The 22,590-nt window shown below is 38.4% G+C and overlaps 1 protein-coding gene across 1 annotated transcript in view; it reads left to right on the plus strand.

Moving 5' to 3' along the window:
* LOC148302544 (ATP-binding cassette sub-family C member 4-like) overlaps positions 1–22,590 on the plus strand; it is a 90,948-nt gene that overhangs the window by 61,688 nt on the left and 6,670 nt on the right. Inside the window, exons 8-21 of the mRNA XM_088271448.1 lie at positions 665–829; positions 1,978–2,115; positions 3,542–3,709; positions 7,288–7,437; positions 8,617–8,825; positions 9,868–10,068; positions 11,236–11,345; positions 12,072–12,302; positions 13,471–13,577; positions 15,361–15,484; positions 18,847–19,017; positions 19,434–19,561; positions 20,159–20,281; positions 22,303–22,425. Coding sequence (XP_088127574.1) covers positions 665–829; positions 1,978–2,115; positions 3,542–3,709; positions 7,288–7,437; positions 8,617–8,825; positions 9,868–10,068; positions 11,236–11,345; positions 12,072–12,302; positions 13,471–13,577; positions 15,361–15,484; positions 18,847–19,017; positions 19,434–19,561; positions 20,159–20,281; positions 22,303–22,425 — 2,148 coding nt within the window. The remainder of the gene's footprint in view (positions 1–664; positions 830–1,977; positions 2,116–3,541; positions 3,710–7,287; positions 7,438–8,616; positions 8,826–9,867; positions 10,069–11,235; positions 11,346–12,071; positions 12,303–13,470; positions 13,578–15,360; positions 15,485–18,846; positions 19,018–19,433; positions 19,562–20,158; positions 20,282–22,302; positions 22,426–22,590) is intronic.

A 22,590-nucleotide genomic window follows, 5' to 3' on the forward strand; every position in this document is an offset into this window, starting at 1 on the left:
AGAACGTCATAAATCAAAAAACGTTCTCCTGAGAAATCAAGTTTAAAATCCCTTAAATGCACACCAAGTCCTACAAAGATTCATTTTTAAATCAAGCCTGCGATATCGCTCATTCCTTTCAAGAACATCATAAATCAAAAAACTTAATTTTTCAGGAGAACGTTTTTAAAGTTTAAAAATATAATACAATATATTAAAAATAAATATCAAGCCACTTATTGAACTTTTTACTGTGCAACAGATGTTTTTAGGTAAAACCTGAATGTTTTTTCTCCATTTAATTTTTTTTTAGTATATTTAAAAAAATAATCAAACAATACAATACTTTCTGCCCTGTAGCGGGTAAATATTAAGTAAAAAATATGCCGCTTTTGCTGGGATATAGTACATTTTCTAGGCATTCCAAAAACATGCACAACTGAAAATGTACAATTTTTGATATATGACGTTTTTGAAAGGAGTTCTTCATTTATGTTTTCAAAAAACAATACATATATATATGTTTAAATAAAAAGAATTTGTATTTGAATTCAACGTTGTGTCAAAATTTCAAAGCAATCTGTGAATAACTCTAGGAGATTCTAAATTTTTAACAAACCAACATTTACATTTTTATCTGCATAGATATCCCTTTCTAATTTAAAAATATTTTCCCTTTTTCTAGAGCTCTCTGCTGCAGCTGCTCTTGAAGGAACTGCCCCAAAACAATGGGGAGTTGAAAGTCAATGGAACTATTTCCTACGCTAGTCAGGAACCTTGGCTGTTCGTGGCAACTGTCAGAAACAACATCCTATTCGGGCAGCCCTACGACCCTGTCAGATACAAAGAGGTATAGACCCTACAATTGTAAATTTGTTTAATAAAATGAGTGAAGCTAGGTTCAATGGTCTACCATCTCCTAGAAATACTGTGCTCCTGGTTAGAATATCAAATTTATTCATCCTTATCTACTCCCTATGCGGAGCTTATTAATTAATTCAAACCCTTATCCACACCCCAATGGTGCATAGGGCACTGCATTATATAAACACAGTGTTATCTTGATCGTTAACACATGAAGGAAAGGTGATCAGCCCTCCGCATTAGGTACCAGTCCAGGGTAATATTGAGTAAATATTAGAGTGAAAAAATCAATTATATTTTTTTGACCCCCCCTGGGAATCGAACCCGGGACCTCCAGAATGGTAGCCAACCGTGCTGACCATTACACTACGGAGGCGGCTTATGGAGTACACAAACTACCTCCGGACTATGCTGTTGACTGCCAGCTCCTTCGCATTCTCCCAAGTCAGGCCCGCGTCCCGAACTCCCGGCGGGCTGTCAGCATAGAAAATAGTATCATATGCAGTGGCGTGCAGAGTTTTTACTCAGGGTAGGAAGTAGGGTTGGGTAAGGATAAGGCATAGTAGGCACTGGACGTGTTTCTATATGGAATGCGAGAAATCCAAGGTAGGCATTGCTTTTCTGCACATTTAGAATGCACGCCTCTGATGTTATGTATACTTACTATATCGCCATATCGCTTTATTTTCTATGCATGACACTATTTTCTTTGTAATATTTTTGGTCAAATTGGCTTGGGTCAAAAAGCTGAATCGCCTCTTCTTGCCGACAGTTATGACCATGGGTTACTGCGTCCTATTCCGTATTTCCTCATTCCACATTAAGTCCAACCACTGCATGCCTAAAATTCCCGGTAGACCTCTATTTTAATTGCCGAGTATACGGCTGCTCTGGGCCCTTGTGAGTTGTCTTACTGCCGTATAAGAGAATAAGAGAATAGGAGCCATGCAGGCATTATATAGGTGGCATTTGGCCTTCACCGAGTACAGATCCCACCTACAGACAGCCTTCATTCTTTATCATAGGTGTCTCTACTTGACATGAATTGCAGACAACAATTATACATAATTTCACTAATATTCAATGCCATTTTGTCAAATTCTAATTCAATAATTTGTTTAAATGTATTTTTAGGTTGTGAAAGTGTGCGCGTTGGAGGCAGACTTCCAGCAGTTCCCGCGTGGAGACCAGACCCTGGTGGGGGAGCGGGGTGTGTCCCTGTCTGGAGGCCAGAGGGCCCGGATCAACTTGGCCAGAGCTGTCTACAGAGAGGTAGGAATCTTTATCTCAACTTACCTAAAAATCAAATTAATCAAATGTCTTCATTCTCCCATCTAACGCTCCAAGGACACAAATGTAAAATTTAGACTAAACTTTGGTGTTACAGAGTGCACAGAGTGTGGTACAAAGTGCATCGAAAGACGTGTCAGAATAGATTTTAAGAAATAGTGGTAAAACTAATAAGAGAAAAAAAAACTAACTAACTATCACGCCGCTTCTCCGCAGGGGTAGGCAGAGAGAATAGAGCGCCACACCACTCTGTCCTTGCAAACATTCTTCGCCTCTTCCACGTTCATGCATCTCCTCATACATACCCGCCGATTGTCACGACTCCTAACCTGACCAATTTTCAAGTATTTGGCATACCTGATCGTGCCATGTTTTTCACGGTCTTCCTCTGCTTCTTTTCCCACTAACATTCGCCTCATAAATTTGTTTTACCTTTCTTTCCTCACTCATTCGTTCTACATGTCCAAACCATCTCAACACACCTTTCTTAAACTTTGAACTTATAAGAGAGGAACAGTAAAACGTTTATAAGAGGTGAATATAGTTAGAAACAAAAGTAGAGGAAGACAGAGGAAAACTTGGCATGTACAAGTACTTCAAATACTTGGTTGTGGTCAGGTCAGGAGTCTGAATAATTAGCGTGTGCGTATGAGGAGATGCATGAATATGGAAGAGACAAAGAATGTAAGGAAAGACTCTCTGCTTACCCCTGCGTGGGAGCGGCGTAATGGTCGGTTAGTTTAGCTTGAAACTTTCTTTAACCTCTGCTCAATTTTGAGTGTCAAACTTTCCGTCCCGTGCTGGATTATTTTACATTACAATATTTTTGACAAAAAAAGCATATTTTTGCCTATTTTTTGTAGTGAAACTTTCGGATATCCATCATAGATGTTCACAGTACACAATGCACTTTACTTATTAAGTTTTTATGGTGTATTTACAAAAAAATATTAACATTTACGGACTCGCGGCCTAAAGTATGGCGGCTGTATAGAAGACGCGGCTGTCGTATCTGCGGAGCACGAGCCGAACGGAAGAATTCACGATAAAGTTGACACTAAATTAAAATAATTTTTATATTTTATGACAATAAATCAAAGAGAACTAATTCATCCATGCCTCAAACCAAATTTAAGTGCAAAAATTATCCATAGGTGTTGATATAAGTACGTAAAGTTGAAAAACGACTATGCATGCGATCCGCAGTCAACGGTACTTCTATAAAAACGACAATAGATGCGATCCGCAGCTTACGGGTTAAATTTCATGATCTGTTATAAAACTCTGATAATCTGGTGTTGGTCAAATTCTTGAATGAGTCTTTCTTGGCGTCCTATCTTCACTGCCTTCCTCTGCAGTAAGCCTCATGATGGTTAGTTGGTTATTAAATAAATTTTCCATCTTTCAGGCGGATATCTATCTTCTAGACGACCCTCTGTCCGCAGTAGACGCTCCTGTGGGAAGACACTTGTTCGAGCAGTGCCTGGAGGGGTACCTGGCCAGCAAGACTGTCATCCTGGTAACCCACCAGCTGCACTACCTCAAGGCAGCTGACCTCATCATCATCCTCAAAGATGTAAGCACCTTATTTATTTATAGATTCGGCGTTTAATTTGTAGAATTCCATTTTAATTTATGTACTAACCAGTCCGGGAGTATGGACTTAAATGAACGTCAATGCGAATTTTCCTTAAAGGAGTATGGATTTTAATGAACGTTGAAGTCCGTCTGTCAGTTAGTATGATGTAACTTGTATAGCAATGACATCTGTGGATATTTGTGTGTAATTTTGTCATAATTCAAAAAGGCCGCGTTAACTTTGTTTCCTTTTAACCGCGTTAACTTTGTTCCTAAGAGACGCCCGTGCGCGGCGGTATTTCGCCGTTTTCTAAATGATTACTTTTATCGTGTATTTAGTTAAGAAACGATTTATTTTCCTAAACAAAAACGTTCAATGGGATTCATTGTGCCTTTTTGGTACTCTATAATACACGTGTGTTACATTATTCTTGAAATATATAGTAATATAAACAAATTAATATCGATAAAGCATATAACAGAGTTAAAAGCCTAGAATATACACCTAAAACAAAGAGCAATATTGTTAAAGACAAAAACGGAAACCTATTATTTGAAAATGAAAAGGTAGCTGAGCGATGGAAGGAATATCTAGAAGATCTGTACTGTGGAAATGATATCGAAGACGAAAGGATTTATTTGGAACCAGAAGAAGAAGTAGATCCCGATTGCAAAGGACCACCCTTGACAAGGGCTGAATTCGATTTTGCAGTGAAGGCCTTAACGGATAGAAAAGCAACTGGGATAGATGATATACCTGCTGAGGTTTTAAAGAATGTAGACGAACGGACGAAGACAGCACTATATAACATCATAAGTGAGTGCTACGAAAAGGGAAAATTGCCCAACGACTTCGTAAAGAGTAAGTCTATAACAATACCTAAAAAGGGAAATGCAGCAGACTGCAACAACTATAGAACCATAACACTTCTATCCCACGCATCCAAAGTGCTCCTGAACACTATAAAGGGCAGGTTGAAAAAGAAAGTGGAGGAACAGCTTGGAGAGGATCAGTTTGGTTTTAGAAGTGGAGTGGGAACACGAGAGGCAATTTTGGCACTGAGACAGATACTGGAAAGACGACTGGATGTGAATCTTATAACATACACGACCTTTATAGACTTAGAGAAGGCTTTTGATAGAGTGGATTGGTACCTCTTGTTTAAAGTCATGAAGAAAAGAGGGATTGATTGGAAGGACAGAAGAACCATCCTCAAATTGTACAAGGACCAATCCACTCTCATAGATATTAATGGTTCCTCAAAAGAAGCCAAGATAAGAAAAGGTGTGAGACAGGGTTGTCCGCTGTCACCCTATCTATTCAATTTGTTCATAGAGGAGGCCATTGAAGAGTTGAAGGAAAAAACAAATGGAGTAAAAATAAACGGTCAACAAATACATTGTATAAGATTCGCTGATGACATCGCCCTGATAGCAGAGGACGAGAGTGACATGAACCACATGTTAAACACTCTCTCTAATGCTCTGGATAAGTTCCATTTGAAAATTAATGCCGCCAAAACAAAATCAATGATCGTTGAAAAAGAGCAATCTGACCTCCATCCAACAATACTTCTCGGAAATAGAGTAATTCAACAGTTGGATCAATTCTGTTATCTGGGTAGCACGCTAACATATAACAATAAATGTACCCTAGACATAAAAAAGAGGATAACGCTAGCCAAGCAAACTTTTATGAAAAAGTACAGCCTCCTATCAAACAAACATTTAAAAATTGAAGTAAGAAAAGGATTCATAAAGGCTTTTGTTTGGAGTGTTTTGTTGTATGGGTGTGAAACCTGGACCATCCAAAAGTACGAAAAAGACCGGCTTGAAGCATTTGAGATGTGGGTTTGGAGGAAGATGACCAAGACATCATGGGTCGTAAGGAAGTCCAACGAAAAGGTGTTGCAGGACGTAAAAGAAAGAAGAGAGCTTTTAAATCATATTTTGAAGAGGAAGGCCAAGCTAATAGGGCACTCAATTAGACATAGCACCTTTCTTAGCAACATCTTCGAAGGAAGAATCTTGGGAAAACGAACAAGAGGCCGCCCAAGAACTTCATACTTCCAGGATTTGAAGCGGCTCATGGACGTCTCCTCCTATTCGCAGCTCAAGAGGATGGCGACTGACAGAGACAAGTGGCTGACACTACAAGGCGCTGCCTTTAGAAGATGATGATGATGATAAACAAATTAGATCGTAACATAAATGAATCAAAGCACGCATCGTGTGTCACTCTTACCCACTGGCGATGCGTAGCGTCGAGAGTGAGACAGATATAGGGCATGATTATGGCGCATTACCAACCGCAATAAAAATCAGGGACTTGTTCTTTTATTTAACCTTGTGATGTTACAAATTATTAGTCAGATATTTCAACAGATGTCATAAGGCCAAGGATTGACGTATTATTTTATCCAAAGTTCCACACCATGAAAAAATCCCTCTGGAAAAAGTTGAACTGAGGTTTGAAACTTGGAGCAATGTAAAAACAAAAACGCTTATGTCAGCCGCGTATGGGGCATGTTTTGTTAAAACACATACGGTTATGCGAGCCGCGTGGATCCGGTTAAAAAAAAAAATATTTTGACATAATTTCTATCTTCATAATATATAGATTAAATAAAAAACCCACTCCCCAGAGAAAGCCGGATATCAATTTTTGTACTCCCGGAAAGGTTAAATCTTGAATCAAACACTGATTTTTTGAGTCCACTAATGTAGAGACTGACCGGAGAATTTCGCCGTAATGTAACGTCGTAACGTCGCTTGCAATGTTGCTCCAACATAAACTGTTTATTTTCTATTTAAAGTGCTGAGATTATTTCTATATGTATGTTGAAATTGCTGAAAACTTTTAATTTGAAAATTTGCAAAAGTGGTCCTTTTTATTGTATGTACAAATTCAACAATATTTTTCTCAAATAATGACCGATTTTAGCGTTTTTTACCGGAATTGATGGATAATACATCAAAGTACTCAGATAAGTAGCATTTTGGGATAAAAAAAGTTTGAAATGAGGCCGGCGCAGAAGGTAAAAATACCCTTCCCATCCTTCAGCATCAATATCAAATGGGTAGTTCTTTCCTGCCCTAAGTGTGTTGATAATCATCATTCTTCTTCCACACCCCAATGGTGCATAGGGCACTGCATCATATAAACAGAATGTTATCTTGATCGTTAACACATGAAGGGATGGTGATCAGCCCTCCGCCTCAAGTACCAGTCCAGGGTAATATTGAATAAATATTAGAGGGAAAAAATCTTATCATCAACCCCTTGTCCGCAGCCCAATGGTGCATAGGGCACTGCATCAAATGAACGCAGTGTTATCTTGATCATTAACACATGAAGGAAAGGTGATCAGCCCTCCGCTTCAGGTACCAGTCCAGGGTAATATTGAAATACTTGAGTGAAAAAATCACCTTTATTTATTCGATCCCCTCCTGGTAATCGAACCCGGGACCTCCAGAACGGTAGACGAGCGTGCTGACCATTACACGATGGAGGCGGACAAAATAGTCTTTACGACTAACAAACTGAAGATATAACTGTGGAAATGCATTTTGCAGGGTGAGGTGGACGACATTGGATCATACTCTGATCTGGCTTCGTCAGGCAAGCACTTCTCCCAGCTGCTCTCCGACCTGCACTCCGACTCCACCAATGATGAAGACGAGACCTCCACCAACAGGAAGGAGGCCATACACTCCTCAGTTTTGGTGAGTTATTATGTACAACATTTTGAGTGTGTTATTGGGTAATATATCCAAAATAAAACAAGACGAAACGCGTCACGTATTAAGATATACATATATAAACGTAGAATTCAATACAAAAAAAACCTTGTTTTATTTAGGAAATATTACCCAACAATTCAATATGGAATTCTACCAACTGTCTGCAGTTACAATAAATATTTTAAGTGTGTCCAAATACTTGTTCACAAATCTAGGTTATCTCCAATTACAGGAGTTATTTTCATATTATTTTTGACATCTCGCCAAAGATGAAGAAGAATATGGAAGTCTGGGCATTTACGGGGCTGACGACAGTCATAGGCTGGTTAAAGTTATCACTTTACACACGTGTTACATTCACCGATTCTACCCATTGTTGACAACCACACTACTCAAATTCTTGGAAGTTCTATATTCTGTCCATGGGATTTGGAACATTGGCTTCAAACACCACATTTTGAAAGCGTTAAATTTCTTCCTTTTCTGCTGCTTTTATGGTCCATGTTTCAGCAGCATAGAGAAAAATTAAGTGGACCAAACTCCTGACAAGCTTCATCTCGGTGCTGTAACTCACACCCCATCCATCCAGGTTTTGCTCCACTGAGAGATCGCATTCCGACTGCATTCAGTCTACTTTCATCCTACTTTTTCAATTGCATTTTTTTTTTCATTTATTTATTTTCTTTTATGTATTATACATAAGATTTTCATCACATATTACATTTACCTACATAAAAAAATATATCACTCGCTCCTTTCAAGAACATCATATATCAAAAATCTTCAATTTTCAGTTGTGCGTGTTTTCAGAATGCCCAGAAAATGTACCATATCCCAGCAAAAGCGGCATATTTTTAACTTAATATTTACCCGCTACAGGGCAGAAAGTGTTGTTTTTGCATTTTGAAGAAAGTGTTTTCGGAATGCCCAGAAAATGTACTATATCCCAGAAAAAGCGGCATATCTTTTACTTAATATTTACCCGCTACAGGGCAGAAAGTATTGTTTTTGCATTTTGAAGAAAAGGTATTGTTAAATTATTTTTTTTAATGTACCAAATATTTTTCAAATGGGGAAAAGACATTCTGGTTTTACCTAAATAATATATAAGTCATATTTCTATAAACTAATAGACTTTCTTATCCCATGTTTCCTTCCCAGGCGGCCGCCAGTCGGGAGTACCGCGCCGAGGACACGCAGGAGGCGCAGCAGGAGGAGGCCGAGGAGGTGGGCAAGGGCAACGGGGGCGCGGCGCTGTACTGGCGCTACTGGGCTGCCGCCCGCTCCCACGGGCTCTTCTTCTTCATGCTCGGAGCCATGGTGTTCGGCCAGCTCACCGCCACAGCCTCCGACTACTGGGTCACTCTCTGGTAACCACTCTCTTAACCGCCAATTATTACCCTATCAACCTCTACATTTATAAGTTTTTAAATTTTAAATTTTATTTTAAAAAAAATATATATATTTTGTTTTTTTTTGTTTTCTGATAGTCAAGTATTTTTTGTATTTTATATTAACCGGATCCACGCGGCTCGCATAACCGTATGTGTTTTCACAAAACATTCCCCGTACGCAGCTGACATAACCGTTTGTGTTTTTACATTGCTCCATGTTTCGAACCTCAGTTCAACTTGGAGGGATTTTTTCATGGTGTGGAACTTTGGATAAAATAATACGTCAATCCTTGGCCTTATGACATCTGTTGAAATATCTGACTAATAATTTGTAACATCACAAGGATAAATAAAAGAACAGATCCCTGATTTTTCTTGCGGTCGGTAATTAGTCCGCGCCATAATCATGCCCTATATCTGTCTCACTCTCGACGCTACGCATCGCCAGTGGGTAAGAGTGACACACGATGCGTGCTTTGATTTATTTATGTTACGATCTAATTTGTTTATATGTATTACGATATATTTCAAGAATAATGTGACATACGTGTATTATAGAGTACCAAAAGGGCACAATGAATCCCATTAAACGTTTTTGTTTAGGAAAATAAATCGTATCTTAAGTAAACACATGATAAAAGTAATCATTTAAAAAACGGCGAAATACCGCCGCGCACGGGCGTCTCTTAGGAACAAAGTTAACGCGGTTAAAAGGTTAACAGTATTATTCTAGTTCTACTTATAATACCTATACCCTTATACCCTTTACTATGACCTAAATTATATTGTATACCCACACACGGGCCATGCCTTTGTGGGATCTTTTTTTGTATTTATATTTTATACATATTTTTTTTGTATTTGAATTTATGTCATGTTTGTATAATGCAAAAGAATTTTATATAAATAATATATATATTTACCTGCAGAATTTTTTGCTCGTTAGTTTTACTATTCACTCTGCAGTTGAAAACTGCAGTGTTAATTTTTGTTAAATAATGTATTTTTCCACCGTCAGGTCCAATGAGCAGAGCAAGATAGACATGCAGGTGTCGCCGAGGCTTCTCTCCTCCACGCTAGCCAACCTGACCGCTCCCGCAGGCAACACCACCGAGATGGACTTCAGCATCTGGGACCACATCGGGCCGCTGACCACCGCGGAGTACCTCTACATCTACACCGGGATCATCCTGTGCTGCGTCACATTCACCATCGTAAGGTAAAACGACTAGAGATGCCCAGTGACTGTGATTGTTGGCAGTCATATTACTCCAAAACACAGTGCCAGCTTGCTAATTGGAACGTAAATCGTGGAGTGGGTTGTTCGGATTAGGGAATCTTCTTCTTCTTCTTTTTCTAGATCCTTAGGATCTGTTTGTGCCTCCGCTTGTAGCTCTTAGGATGTTGACTCCCAGCTGTCTTTCTACCTTTTTGGAGGTCTGTCTGGGGGTCTGCGTCCTTCAGGGATTCCTTGAAGGGCGATACGTGGAAGTCTATCATCTGACATTCTGTTTACATGATCATTCCAGTATCGCCTTCGTTGTCGTCCCCACCTCATGATATCCTCCGTCTCACACATGCTCCGGATGTCAGCATTTCTTACTCGGTCTCGCAATGTGTTTCCGGTTATGGATCGGAGAGTCTTCACCTCGGAGTATCTGCTCTTGCCTCAATCCCATAAGTGACTATGGGTCGAACACATGTTTTTTATATTATCATTTTACTTTCTATTCTCATGTGTTTGTTCTTCCACACCGAGTTTCTGAGGCATACTGATATAACTGTAAAGTAAATTAAATTAATAAAAAAATATTCCTCGGTATGGAGTTTAGGTTGGGGTGAGTCTTGTATGTTTTTTAAATTTAGTTTTGAAGATTTGATAATTTTTTATAGATTTTAAGTTTTTTTTACTCACATACGTATGATGATTTAACGCTGGTGTTTTACATCTGTGCCATATTAAATTATTAGGAAATCTAGAATAGTCATATTACTCTAAAACACAGTGCCAGCTCGCTTATTCAAACAGAAATCGTAGAATGGGTGTTTGGATTAGGGAATCGTTCCAATCAATGAATTTTAGAAGAAAAATGGAAATTTCAGTTTGTGAAAATGCTCTTAATTTTACATTTTTATATAGGTACTAAATTAATTTTCTTGTTCCTGGCTCCATCCCAACTTATCGTCTTTCGGGGTCAGCTCTCCTCGTCCTCAGGCTGTAGGTCCTTCTATCATTGACAACGTCACCTAGGCCATGCTTATATTTCTGCAGCATCCATGAATTTTTGGTCTTCTTCTAGATGTATTTCAAAGAACATCCATGATAATTGCCTTGTGGGGTCCTGTCTTGTTAAATACTGTAATACTAATAAGTGGTCCATTTCAGGTGTTTCATATTCTTCCACTGCTGCCTGAGGTCCTCCAAAGGACTCCACGATGAAATGTTCAAGAGGCTACTGCGAGGAACCATGAGATTCTTCGACACCAATCCCTCAGGTATTCAAATGGTGGTCCATATTGGTATATTATATGTGTAATATGACACCCCATATAGGACACCTTCCGGACTTTGATATCAGTCAGCAACTGTTTTTCTGCTTTTGCCTTATGGAGAACGGAATCTATCGGTCCATGGAATGCGTGGCGTTTTACGATGTAAATAGGAATATATCCTATATATATATATAGGAATGAGTAGCTATTCAACGATACATAATTTTGACACCCATTTCTGCACCATATTATATTACTTTGACACACATTTCTGCACCATTTTATATTACTTTGACACCCATTTCGGCACCATATTATATTACTTTGACACCCTTGTCTACACCATATTATATTAATTTAACACCTATTTCTGCACCATATTATATGACTTTGACACCCATTCCTGCACCAAATTATATTACATTGATACCCTTTTCTGAACCATATCATATTACTTTGAAACCAATCTCTGCACCATATTATATTACTTTGACACCCATTTCTGCACCATATTACATAACTTTGACACCCATTTCTGCACAATATTAAATATTAAAAAAAGTAATAACTTTAATACCAATCTCTGCACCATATTATTTTACTTTGTTACCCATTTCTGCACCATATTATATTACTTTGACACCCATTTCTGCACCATATTGTATTACTTTGACACCCATTTCTGCACATATTATATTACTTTAACACCCATTGTTACCACTCTGGCAGGAAGGATCCTGAACCGGTTCTCGAAGGACATCGGCGCGGTGGACGAGCTGCTGCCGCGCGCGTACCTGGACGTGTTCCAGGTGTGGCTGGTGTTCCTGTCCATCATGGGGCTGGTGGCGGCCACCAACCCTTGGCTGCTCATGCCCATCGCCTTCATCCTACTGGTCTTCTACCTGGCGCTGCAGCTCTACCTCAACACGGCGCAGGCCATCAAGCGCCTGGAGACCGTCAGTGAGTCTACCTCCATCTTCTCCTTTCAAACCCATGTTTGTCTTCCAAGTCCATGTTTGAAATGAAACGGCCCAACGTCGGGTCGGAATTGAATCTAGCTGACTCACTAAACTAATAACCCCCTGAGTATACTTGGGTGACTATTATGAACGAAAATTTCCACACCTGAGGTAACTTGGGTGAAAATAAACAAAAAAAATACATCGCTCACTCCTTTCCTTACACATGCTCCGGATGTCGGTATTTCTTACTCGGTCTCGCAATGTGTTTCCGGTTATGGATCGGAAAGTCTTAATTTCGGAGGTTTGAAGTCGAGATTTTGTTCAGGAAGTATCTGTTCTTGCCTCAATCCCATAAGTGGCTATTGGTCGAACACATCGCTCACTCCTTTCAAGAACGTCATAAATCAAAAATCGTCAATTTTCTGTTGTGCATGTTTTCGTAATGCCCAGAAACTGTACTATATCCCAGCAAAAGAGGCATATTTTTTAACTTAATATTTACCCGCTACAGGGCAGAAAGTGTTGTTTTTGCATTTTGAAGAAAAGGTATTGTTTAATTATTTTTTTAAATATACTAAATATTTTTTAAATGGAGAAAAACCTTCAGGTTTTACCTAAAAAGATCTGTTGCACAGTTAAAAGTTCAATAAGTGGCTTGATATTTATTTTTAATACATTGTATTATATTTTTAAACTTTAAAAATGTTCTCCTGAAAAATCAAGTTTTTTGATATATGACGTTCTTGAAAGGAGTGAGCGATATATACAGTTAACCTGCCTATAGATGCCTTCTAGAAAATTTGGTAGTGGTTTTACAAACTTGTATTTATTTAGATTGGCAGTGACAGGGATATTAAAAGCTTTGAAATGTAAATTCACAGTAAAATCGAGATACAATTTTGTTTACAACTTTTTGAGTGTGTCCAAATACTTGTTCACAAATCCGGATTATCTCCAATTATACGTGTTTTTCATATTATTTTTTTAACATATATTTATATTTATAATATGGAATATTAATTATGTAAAAGTTACAAATTTCGGTGTTATTACACAATTGTGTATTTTTTCTTTAAAATTCAAATATCACGCTACACCAAACATTTGGTTTCCAATATCACACTACACCAAAAATCTTTTATCATATGAGCATTATTTTGTTGCAGGCAAGAGTCCAGTTTTCTCCCACTTGACGGCATCGTTAGACGGAATTGTGACAATCAGATCGACCCATTCCCAACAGAGGCTAATCCAAGAGTTCGACCAACACCAGGTGACTATACTTTTGGAACAGATCATGAAAATTGAAGAGTTCAATAATAATTAATAAATAATTTAAGTAATATAAGTTTTAAATTAAACTAAGTAACTAACTTCTCCGCAGGCATAGGCAGAGAGAATATAATGCCATACCACTATGTTTTTCTTAACATTCTTCACCTCTTCCACATTCATGCATCTCCTCATACATACATACCCATTGTATGAATAATGTATACCTATTTCTGCTATCTGTCCAGTCATTCACTCCTTTCAATAACATCACAAATCAAAAAATTTGATTTTTCAGGAGATCGTTTAAAAATTAAATGTAATTAAATGTATTAAAAATAAATATCAAGTCTTTTTTTAAACTTTATACTGTGCAACAGATCTTTTTAGGTGAAACCTGAAGGTTTTTTCTCCATTTGAAAAATATTTAGTATATTTAAAAAAATAATTAAACAATACCTCTTCCTCAAATGCAAAAACAACACTTTCTGCCCTGTAGCGGGTAAATATTAAGTTAAAAATATAAAAAGAAAGGAATGTAAGGCTGAACGAGGAATAATTGAAAAGATTAGGAAGAGTTCTTTGCGGTGGTATGGACATGTGGAGCGAATGGATAGCGAGAGAATGACTAAGAAAATATATGTGGCGAATGTAAGAAGGAAAAACAGAACGTGGACGACCGAAAAAGACTTGGCACGATCAGATCAATCAGAACCTAAAATCTGGCGGTGTCAAAAGTCTGCGTAATCGGAGGGCATGTATGACTAGATGTATGGATGTGAAGGAGGCGAGGAGTGTATGTCAGGACAGAAAAGTGTGGCGTTCCATCCTCTCTGCCTAACCCCTGCGGGGAAACGGCGTGATGGTAGTAGTAGTAGTAGTAAAAATATGCCGCTTTTGCTGGGATATAGTACATTTTCTGATCATTCTGAAAACATGCACAACTGAAAATTGTCGATTTTTGATATATGACGTTGTTGAAAGGAGTGAGCGATATGTGCCCTACATGTCTAAAGTTTTAATATCTCAAAATCTCTGCTTGAACAACTAGTCACGGAGATATTTGTCTACCAGTTTTGCAGGTTATAGACCAACAATCCTAAAATTACTAACCGGATCCACGCGGCTCGCATAACCGTATGTGTTTTCACAAAACATTCCCTGTACGCGGCTGACATAACCGTTGGTGTTTTTACTTCACTCCAAGTTTCGAACCTCAATTCAACTTGGAGGGATTTTTTCATGGTGTGGAACTTTAGATAAAATAATACGTCAATCCTTGGCCTCATGACATCTGTTGAAATATCTGACTAATAATTTGTAACATCACAAGGATAAATAAAAGAACAGATCCCTGATTTTTCTTGCGGTCGGTAATTAGTCCGCGCCATAATCATGCCCTATATCTGTCTCACTCTCGACGCTACGCATCGCCAGTGGGTAGGAGTGACACACGATGCGTGCTTTGATTTATTTATGTTACGATCTAATTTGTTTATATTACGATATATTCCAAGAATAATGTAACACACGTGTATTTTAGAGTACCAAAAAGGCACAATGAATCCCATTGAACGTTTTTGTTTAGGAAAATAAATCGTTTCTTAACTAAATACATGATAAAAGTAATCATTTTAAAAACGGCAAAATACCGCCGCGCACGGGCGTCTCTTAGGAACAAAGTTAACGCGGTTAAAAGGTTAAAATATAAAAAAGTAATGAATTATTTTGAATATTTTTGCCCATCCTATATGAGATGATGTTTCATGGTTTTTGTTCTCTAGGATGTTCACACGTTGGCCTGGTACCAGTATCTGGCCTGCAGCTGCACCCTCGGCTTCTGGCTGGACATCGTCTGCATATTCTTCCTGGCCTGCGTCTGCTACAGCTTCATCTTCTTCGACCAAGGTATCCGAGATTCAAACCTCAATTTGTCACAACATTTTCATACTATACAAAACATGTCGCTCACTCCTTTCAAGAACATCTTAACCTTTTACACGCGTCTTAGATATACCCATCCTCCCGTCACACGCGGCACTCCATTTGCGTAATCTAAATTACGACTTTAAACAATAATAACGTAAATATTTCAACAACCCGTGTTAAAGAAATCATCACCAACATTATGAAGTACGTTTCTAAATGTAAATAAACTCCTAAAACGTCACTAAATCTTGATAAATCATCGAAGATCGTTTCCCATACAAGGCCGGCGGCGCCATATAGACACTACATAAGTAGATGCATGCATATACACATCACACATACATACCGCACGTTAGAGCCGTGCGCGGGTACCGCACCAGAGCCGTTGTAGTTTTTATAGTTAACACTTGAAAAGGTCTTAGAATAATACACACTAAACTTAAAAAGACATAAATAACGCAACGATTGCTCTTCTATCGTCAGATGTTTATTTCTCGTGATCGCGAAAGCAATTTCAATGAAAACATATATTTCCAAAATTGTGGTGTCCACCTATTTATGTATTCTTGCCTATTCCGTAAAATCGAGAGTGCTCATCTTGTATATATAAAAATTATTTCATCCTTTAAAAAAATCTTCGAAAAGTCCCGCTCTGTAGAATCTTCGGTTAATATTGTATCAGGATTAATACCTGAAGTGAAATGATCGAATTCATGTACTATTGGTACAAAAGGGCCTGCATCGCACGAAATTTCATCCCCTTCTTCGACTTTTATCTTCGTATCGGAAACATAAATATATTCGGCAGCTTCACCATTACTGTCGCTTCCGCTCATTTCAAAATCCGAGTCTATTGACTCCAGATTTTTCAAAATTTCATCACCGCTAAGACCAGGACCTGACATTTTAAATTTAAGAAGTAAACTAAAATATATATACTTAAAATCACTTTTTTTAAAATCACGTAATTGTTACTATACTTTTTCTTGACACTACATAAATCACTTCACGAAATTTTTTAATGAATAAAACGAAAAAAGTTTAAAACACAATAAAGTTCGATTCACTTTCTACAGATATTAAAATATCTCACTAAGCATTTTGTACTAAAAACAGCCACCACATGATTATTGTTTGCATATTAAATAATGCTTCACGTCCTTAATAAATTAAATCAACTTAATAAGATTAATGATAGTTTTTCACATTCGCAAAATAAAGAGTACTTATGTTTCGAGTCGGTGCAGGCCACCGCTTATCTGAACCAAATACGCGCTTACGTCACACGCTCGCTACGGCGCGGGAACATTTAAATCTGCTGTTGATTTAATCAGAATTAGGGCTTGTCTTTAAAGTGTCGTCTGGTTGGCTGGGAACCTTATTTTAGAGTGATGCCAAAAGATGTCAGTAGTGTAATGATTCAAGATTTTTTAGAGTATAAGTTTCACCACCGGCCAGTATATTTTCATTCAAATATCGCGGGAGAAACTTCGCGGCTCCTATATGAGTCGCCCGCGTACGAGGCAAGTATAGGGCGACTCACCCGTGAGTCGCCCGCGGCCGTCGGGTTAAATCAAAAACCTTGATTTTTCAGGAGAGCGTTTTTAAAGTTTAAAAATATAATACAATGTATTAAAAATAAATATCAAGCCACTAATTGAACTTTTTACTGTGCAAGAGATCTTTTTAGGTAAAACCTGAAGGTTTTTTCTCCATTTGAAGAATATTTGGTACATTTAAAAAAATAATTAAACAATACCTTTTCTTCAAAATGCAAAAACAACACTTTCTGCCCTGTAGCGGGTAATATATTAAGTTATAAATATGCCGCTTTTGCTGGGATATAGTACATTTTCTGGGCATTCCGAAAACATGCACAACTGAAAATTGACAATTTTTGATTTATGACATTCTTGAAATGAGTGAGCGATGTTTTCGACCAATAGCCACTTATGGAATTGAGGCAAGAACAGATACTTCCTGAACAAAATCTCGACTTCAAACGATCCATAACCGGAAGACTCTCCGATCCATAACCGGAAACACATAGCGAGACCGAGTAAAAAATACCGACATCCGGAGCGTGTGTAAGACGGAGGATATCGTGAGGTGGGGACGACAACGAAGGCGATACTGGAAGGAACATATAAACAGAATGTCAGAAGACAGACTTGCACATATCGCCCTCCAAGGCAACCCTGAAGGACGCAGACCCCCAGGCAGACCTCCGAAAAGATGGAAAGACAGCTGGGAGTCAACATCCCAAGAACAACATGCGGAGGCACAAACAGATCCCTAGGATCTACAAAAAGAAGAAGAAGAAGATTTTCATACTCTCATTTACTTTTTCCTGTTCAACTCCTTGTCTGATCCTGCTCCCTTTACCTTCCCTATTTCCATCAATTTGCAGTTTCATAAACCTGTAATTTATTGGGGAAGATGTTGGCATGTCTTTCATTCTGTGGTCACAATCCAGTGGATTGTTCTTCAGCAACAAATGACATCTCCTTCGCCATTCCGGTATGTCATGCGCCACCCTCTTCAGCTTCTCATACGTTGAACAGCCCAATATCCTCGTATAAGTCGCAAAGATATTCGCGGCATGGGTGTCTTTTGGCATCTGTTTCCTTTATACCTGGGTGCAGGAAACCCTGCTGTCCCTACTACACATGATCAATCCATTTGGCTCTTGGAGATAGTCGCGAGTAGGTGCTTTCTTTCTTCAATTCTTCGTAGTACCTCATCCTTGAAGATGTGGTTTCTCCAGGATATCCCTAGTATTCTTCTATAAGTCCATATCTCCGACGCATTCAGCCTATCCTTATCTCTACAACATTTTGAGTATGTGCAAATACTTGTTCACAAATCTGGATTATCTCCAATTTAGGATTTTTTTTTTTTACATATCAACTCAAGATGAAGAAGAATATGGAATATAACTTATATTTGAAGCAGTAACTTTGTGATTTTCCATTTTAAAATTAAAATGTAACTTTGTTTTAAAATCATTATAAATATTTTATTATAACTTAATTATAATGTCTACCGCGTAGCGAAGCGGTTAGCTTCGAAACCGGTAGACATTATAATAAAGTTATAATAAAATATTGATAGTGATTTTAAAATAAAGCTATATTTTAATTTGAAGAAAATGGAAGTCTGGGCATTTACGGGCTTACAGGCTTGTTCATCATCTATGTTGAAATATAAAAAATAATATCATTATCTCTTTCAGATAAGCACCATATCTCGCAGCCGTACAGTAACACACTCAATTCATACAAGTTTGTGTAATTTCAGATCTATAGCATGTCTAAAGTGTTTGAATTCCTCCATTGCAGACAAGGTGTCCTCTGGGAATGTGGGTCTGGCGGTGTCTCAGACCATGATCCTCATGGGAATGCTGCAGTTCGGAGTGCGGCAGGTGGCGGAAGTGGTCGCGCAGATGACCAGCGTGGAGCGAGTGGTCCAGTACACCCGCATCCAAGAAGAGCCAGGTCTAGATCATGGAGGTGAGCCGTCGTTAGGGTTTTGTTTATTCAATAAGCGGTAGCTCTGTATGTGTGTTTCTTATATGTCGACAGTTTGATAGATTACGGTATATTTGCGACAAAGCTCTCTTTAATTTACGTTTAAAGTGGTAAAAATAAATTCTGTTTCAATTCTAAGTATGCAAAGATATTCTCAATAGATGCCACTATGCGTTCAATATATTTGTACTTTTTAAATAATTGATTTTCTTTAGTAAAAGCCCATTTAAAACGTCGGGTCTTAAGACGTAACTTTTGTCCGTTCACAGAAAATTATGCGTCTTAAGACGCTTTTGGCAAATAACCGGCTAGAAGAGAGGGTTTGGCAAAATCAGCCAAATGTAAAAATATGTTATATCATCAAACCTTTCTGATGTTCTGATTGACGCGGTTTTCAGAAATTGAAACTCCGAAGAACTGGCCGTCCAGGGGAGCCATTTCCTTCTCCGGCACCAAGCTCTTCTACTCCCCGACAGACCCTCCCGTGCTGAAGGATCTCAATTTTGATATTCAAAGCGGTTGGAAGGTATGTAAATAAAATATCGCCATTCTAAAATCCACATATCTGTCCGATGTCCATCCGATCTATCCGACATTCACCTATCTATCCAATACCCTATTTAATACCTATCTATTTGACACCCACCTATCCGATACCCACCTATCTGTCCGTCGTCCATCCTATCTATCCCATGTCCATTTATCTATCCGACACCCACCTATCTATCCAATATTCACCTATCTATTTGATACCCACCTATCTATTCAATACTCACCTATCTATTCGACACTCACCCATCTATACAACAACAACCATCTATCTATCCGATATCCACCTATCTGTACGACGTCTATTCGATCTATCCGATACACACCTACCTGTCCGACATCCATCTATCTATTTATCTATCATCTATCTATCTATCTATCCATCTATCTATCATCTATCTATCTATCTATCAACTATCTTTCCGATGTCTATCTATCTATCTGACATCCACCTATCTATCCGACTTCCATCTACTTATCCGACATCCATCTATCTAACTGACATCCATCTATCTTTCCTACATCCATGTATCTACCCGACCATTGACATCTATTTATTGTGTGTATTTGTCAGGTGGGCATAGTGGGCAGGACGGGGGCGGGCAAGTCTTCCCTCATCGCGGCCCTGTTCCGGCTGGCCCCCATGGAGGGGGAGATCAGGATCGATGGGATCCCCACCAAGGATATCACACTACAGGTAACTACCAAATATTATATCTTGGTACAGTGGTTCTTAACCTTGGTTCGATGGAACCCCAGGGGTTCGGTGAGTCAGTCTCCTGGGTTCGGCGGAGGTCAAAATACACACCAGACTTATTGTACAACATATTGGTTTATCCAATAGATCTAGTATATTATATGAAAGGAATACAGTGAAACCTCTATCTATCATTTTTAAGGGGACCTATTGAAATAAACTATGAATGCGGGATAAAGAAGTCAATACACAAGGACATACAATCCAGTAAAAATACCGTCCTCCCAACCTGTATAACCATTGGTAGGTCGAAATTTTAAGAATACAAGTTTTAGATGTTAATAAATGTAATTATTAAAAAATAATACAAAGTTCAGCTAGACGCACCAATGAGTCTATTCGCCAGGAACTACGCTTGGATGGCTTGTCTCTGGCCAATATCTGTACCCGACGGATTCTCCAGTTCTTTGGACACGTTGCGCGTGGCAACGAGGATAGCCTGGAACGACTAGTTGTGATCGGTAGCCTGGAGGGAAAGAGAGGGAGAGGAAGATCCCCCACACGATGGACCGATCAAATTAAGGCAGCAGCAGGCACCTCAGTGGTTGGAGCGCTACATGCAGCGCAGTCAAGGGATAACTGGAGAAGAGTCATTGCTTCTGCAAGGGTCACAACCCTCAGCAATGAGGATTAAGACGGAGAAGAAGAATACAAAGTTCAACAGAACCCAAAGATCTTCAGATTTCTTCTGCTGTATCCATCACACAAGCTTTCGATAGTCTGTTCCACACGTTGAAATATTGTTGTTGAATGTAACAAATTGAGAAAATTAAAAAGAATAAAAATAAAAAAAAAGACAAATTTAATCAAATATGTAGCATAATTCAAACGATGAATGCGGTAAAACGGTGGATAGAAACGATCGATGCGATCTATTTTTGTATGAAATAAATTTGGGGTAGCAGAAATAAACGACACACGGGAAAACGATTATTCGAGGAACGATAGATAGAGGTTTCACTGTATATCATATATTATGAAAAATGATACAACGTACGATATTCATTTATCCAATAGATCTAGTATATTATTTAACCTTTTAACCGCGTTAACTTTGTTCCTAAGAGACGCCCGTGCGCGGCGGTATTTCGCCGTTTTTAAAATGATTACTTTTATCATGTATTTAGTTAAGAAACGATTTATTTTCCTAAACAAAAACGTCAATGGGATTCATTGTGCCTTTTTGGTACTCTATAATACACGTGTGTCACATTATTCTTGAAATATATCATAATATAAACAAATTAGATCGTAACATAAATAAATCAAAGCACGCATCGTGTGTCACTCTTACCCACTGGCGATGCGTAGCGTCGAGAGTGAGACAGATATAGAGCATAATTATGGCGCGGACTAATTACCGACCGCAAGAAAAATCAGGGATCTGTTTTTTTATTTATCCTTGTGATGTTGCAAATTATTAGTCAGATATTTCAACAGATGTCATAAGGCCAAGGATTGACGTATTATTTTATCCAAAGTTCCACACCATGAAAAAATCCCTCTAAGTTGAACTGAGGTTCGAAACTTGGAGCAATGTAAAAACACAAACGCTTATGTCAGCCGCGTATGGGGCATGTTTTGTTAAAACACATACGGTGAATATATAAATCTAACAATACATTTTTTCAGTTAAGGGTTCAGTGAACGGGCATATGAAACTGGTAAGGTTCGATACCTTCAACGCTGTTAAGAACCACTGTCTTAGTACATTGTAAGCTTTTTAGTACATATTTCTTAACAATCAAGTTTTCACTCTGGGCTGGTAGTTGGCGCTCCAGGATATGACTGATCAACATCGCTTCATATAACTACATAACACTCATGATAAAACTGCTTCAATACAATAGCAGTGCCCTACGCACCAGGGGTGGGGATAAGGCCAAATAAGATGTTGTTGTCATGTTTAATGTATCTCCCGTGTGACAATTTCCTATTTTGAGTTGTTTTCTTCCTTGCAGGATGTCCGCTCCAATATCTCCATTATACCTCAGGAGCCCGTGCTGTTCTCAGCCACAGTTCGCTACAACCTGGACCCCTTGGAAAACTACAGGGATGATCGTCTCTGGAGCGCCTTGGAAGCTGTAAGTACCCCTTTCTTCAATTTGAATACCATCTTCTTACAACATTTTGCGTGTGTCCAAATACTTCACAAATCTGGATTATCGCCTATTATTGGAGTTGTTTTTCATATTATTTTTTTGAAATCTCATCAAAGATGAAGAAGAATATGGAAGTCTGGGCATTTA

This window comes from Brachycentrus maculatus, unplaced genomic scaffold (assembly GCF_059751285.1).
Source record: "Brachycentrus maculatus isolate JH-2025_06_01 unplaced genomic scaffold, ASM5975128v1 h1tg000440l, whole genome shotgun sequence".
Lineage (NCBI taxonomy): Eukaryota > Metazoa > Arthropoda > Insecta > Trichoptera > Brachycentridae > Brachycentrus > Brachycentrus maculatus.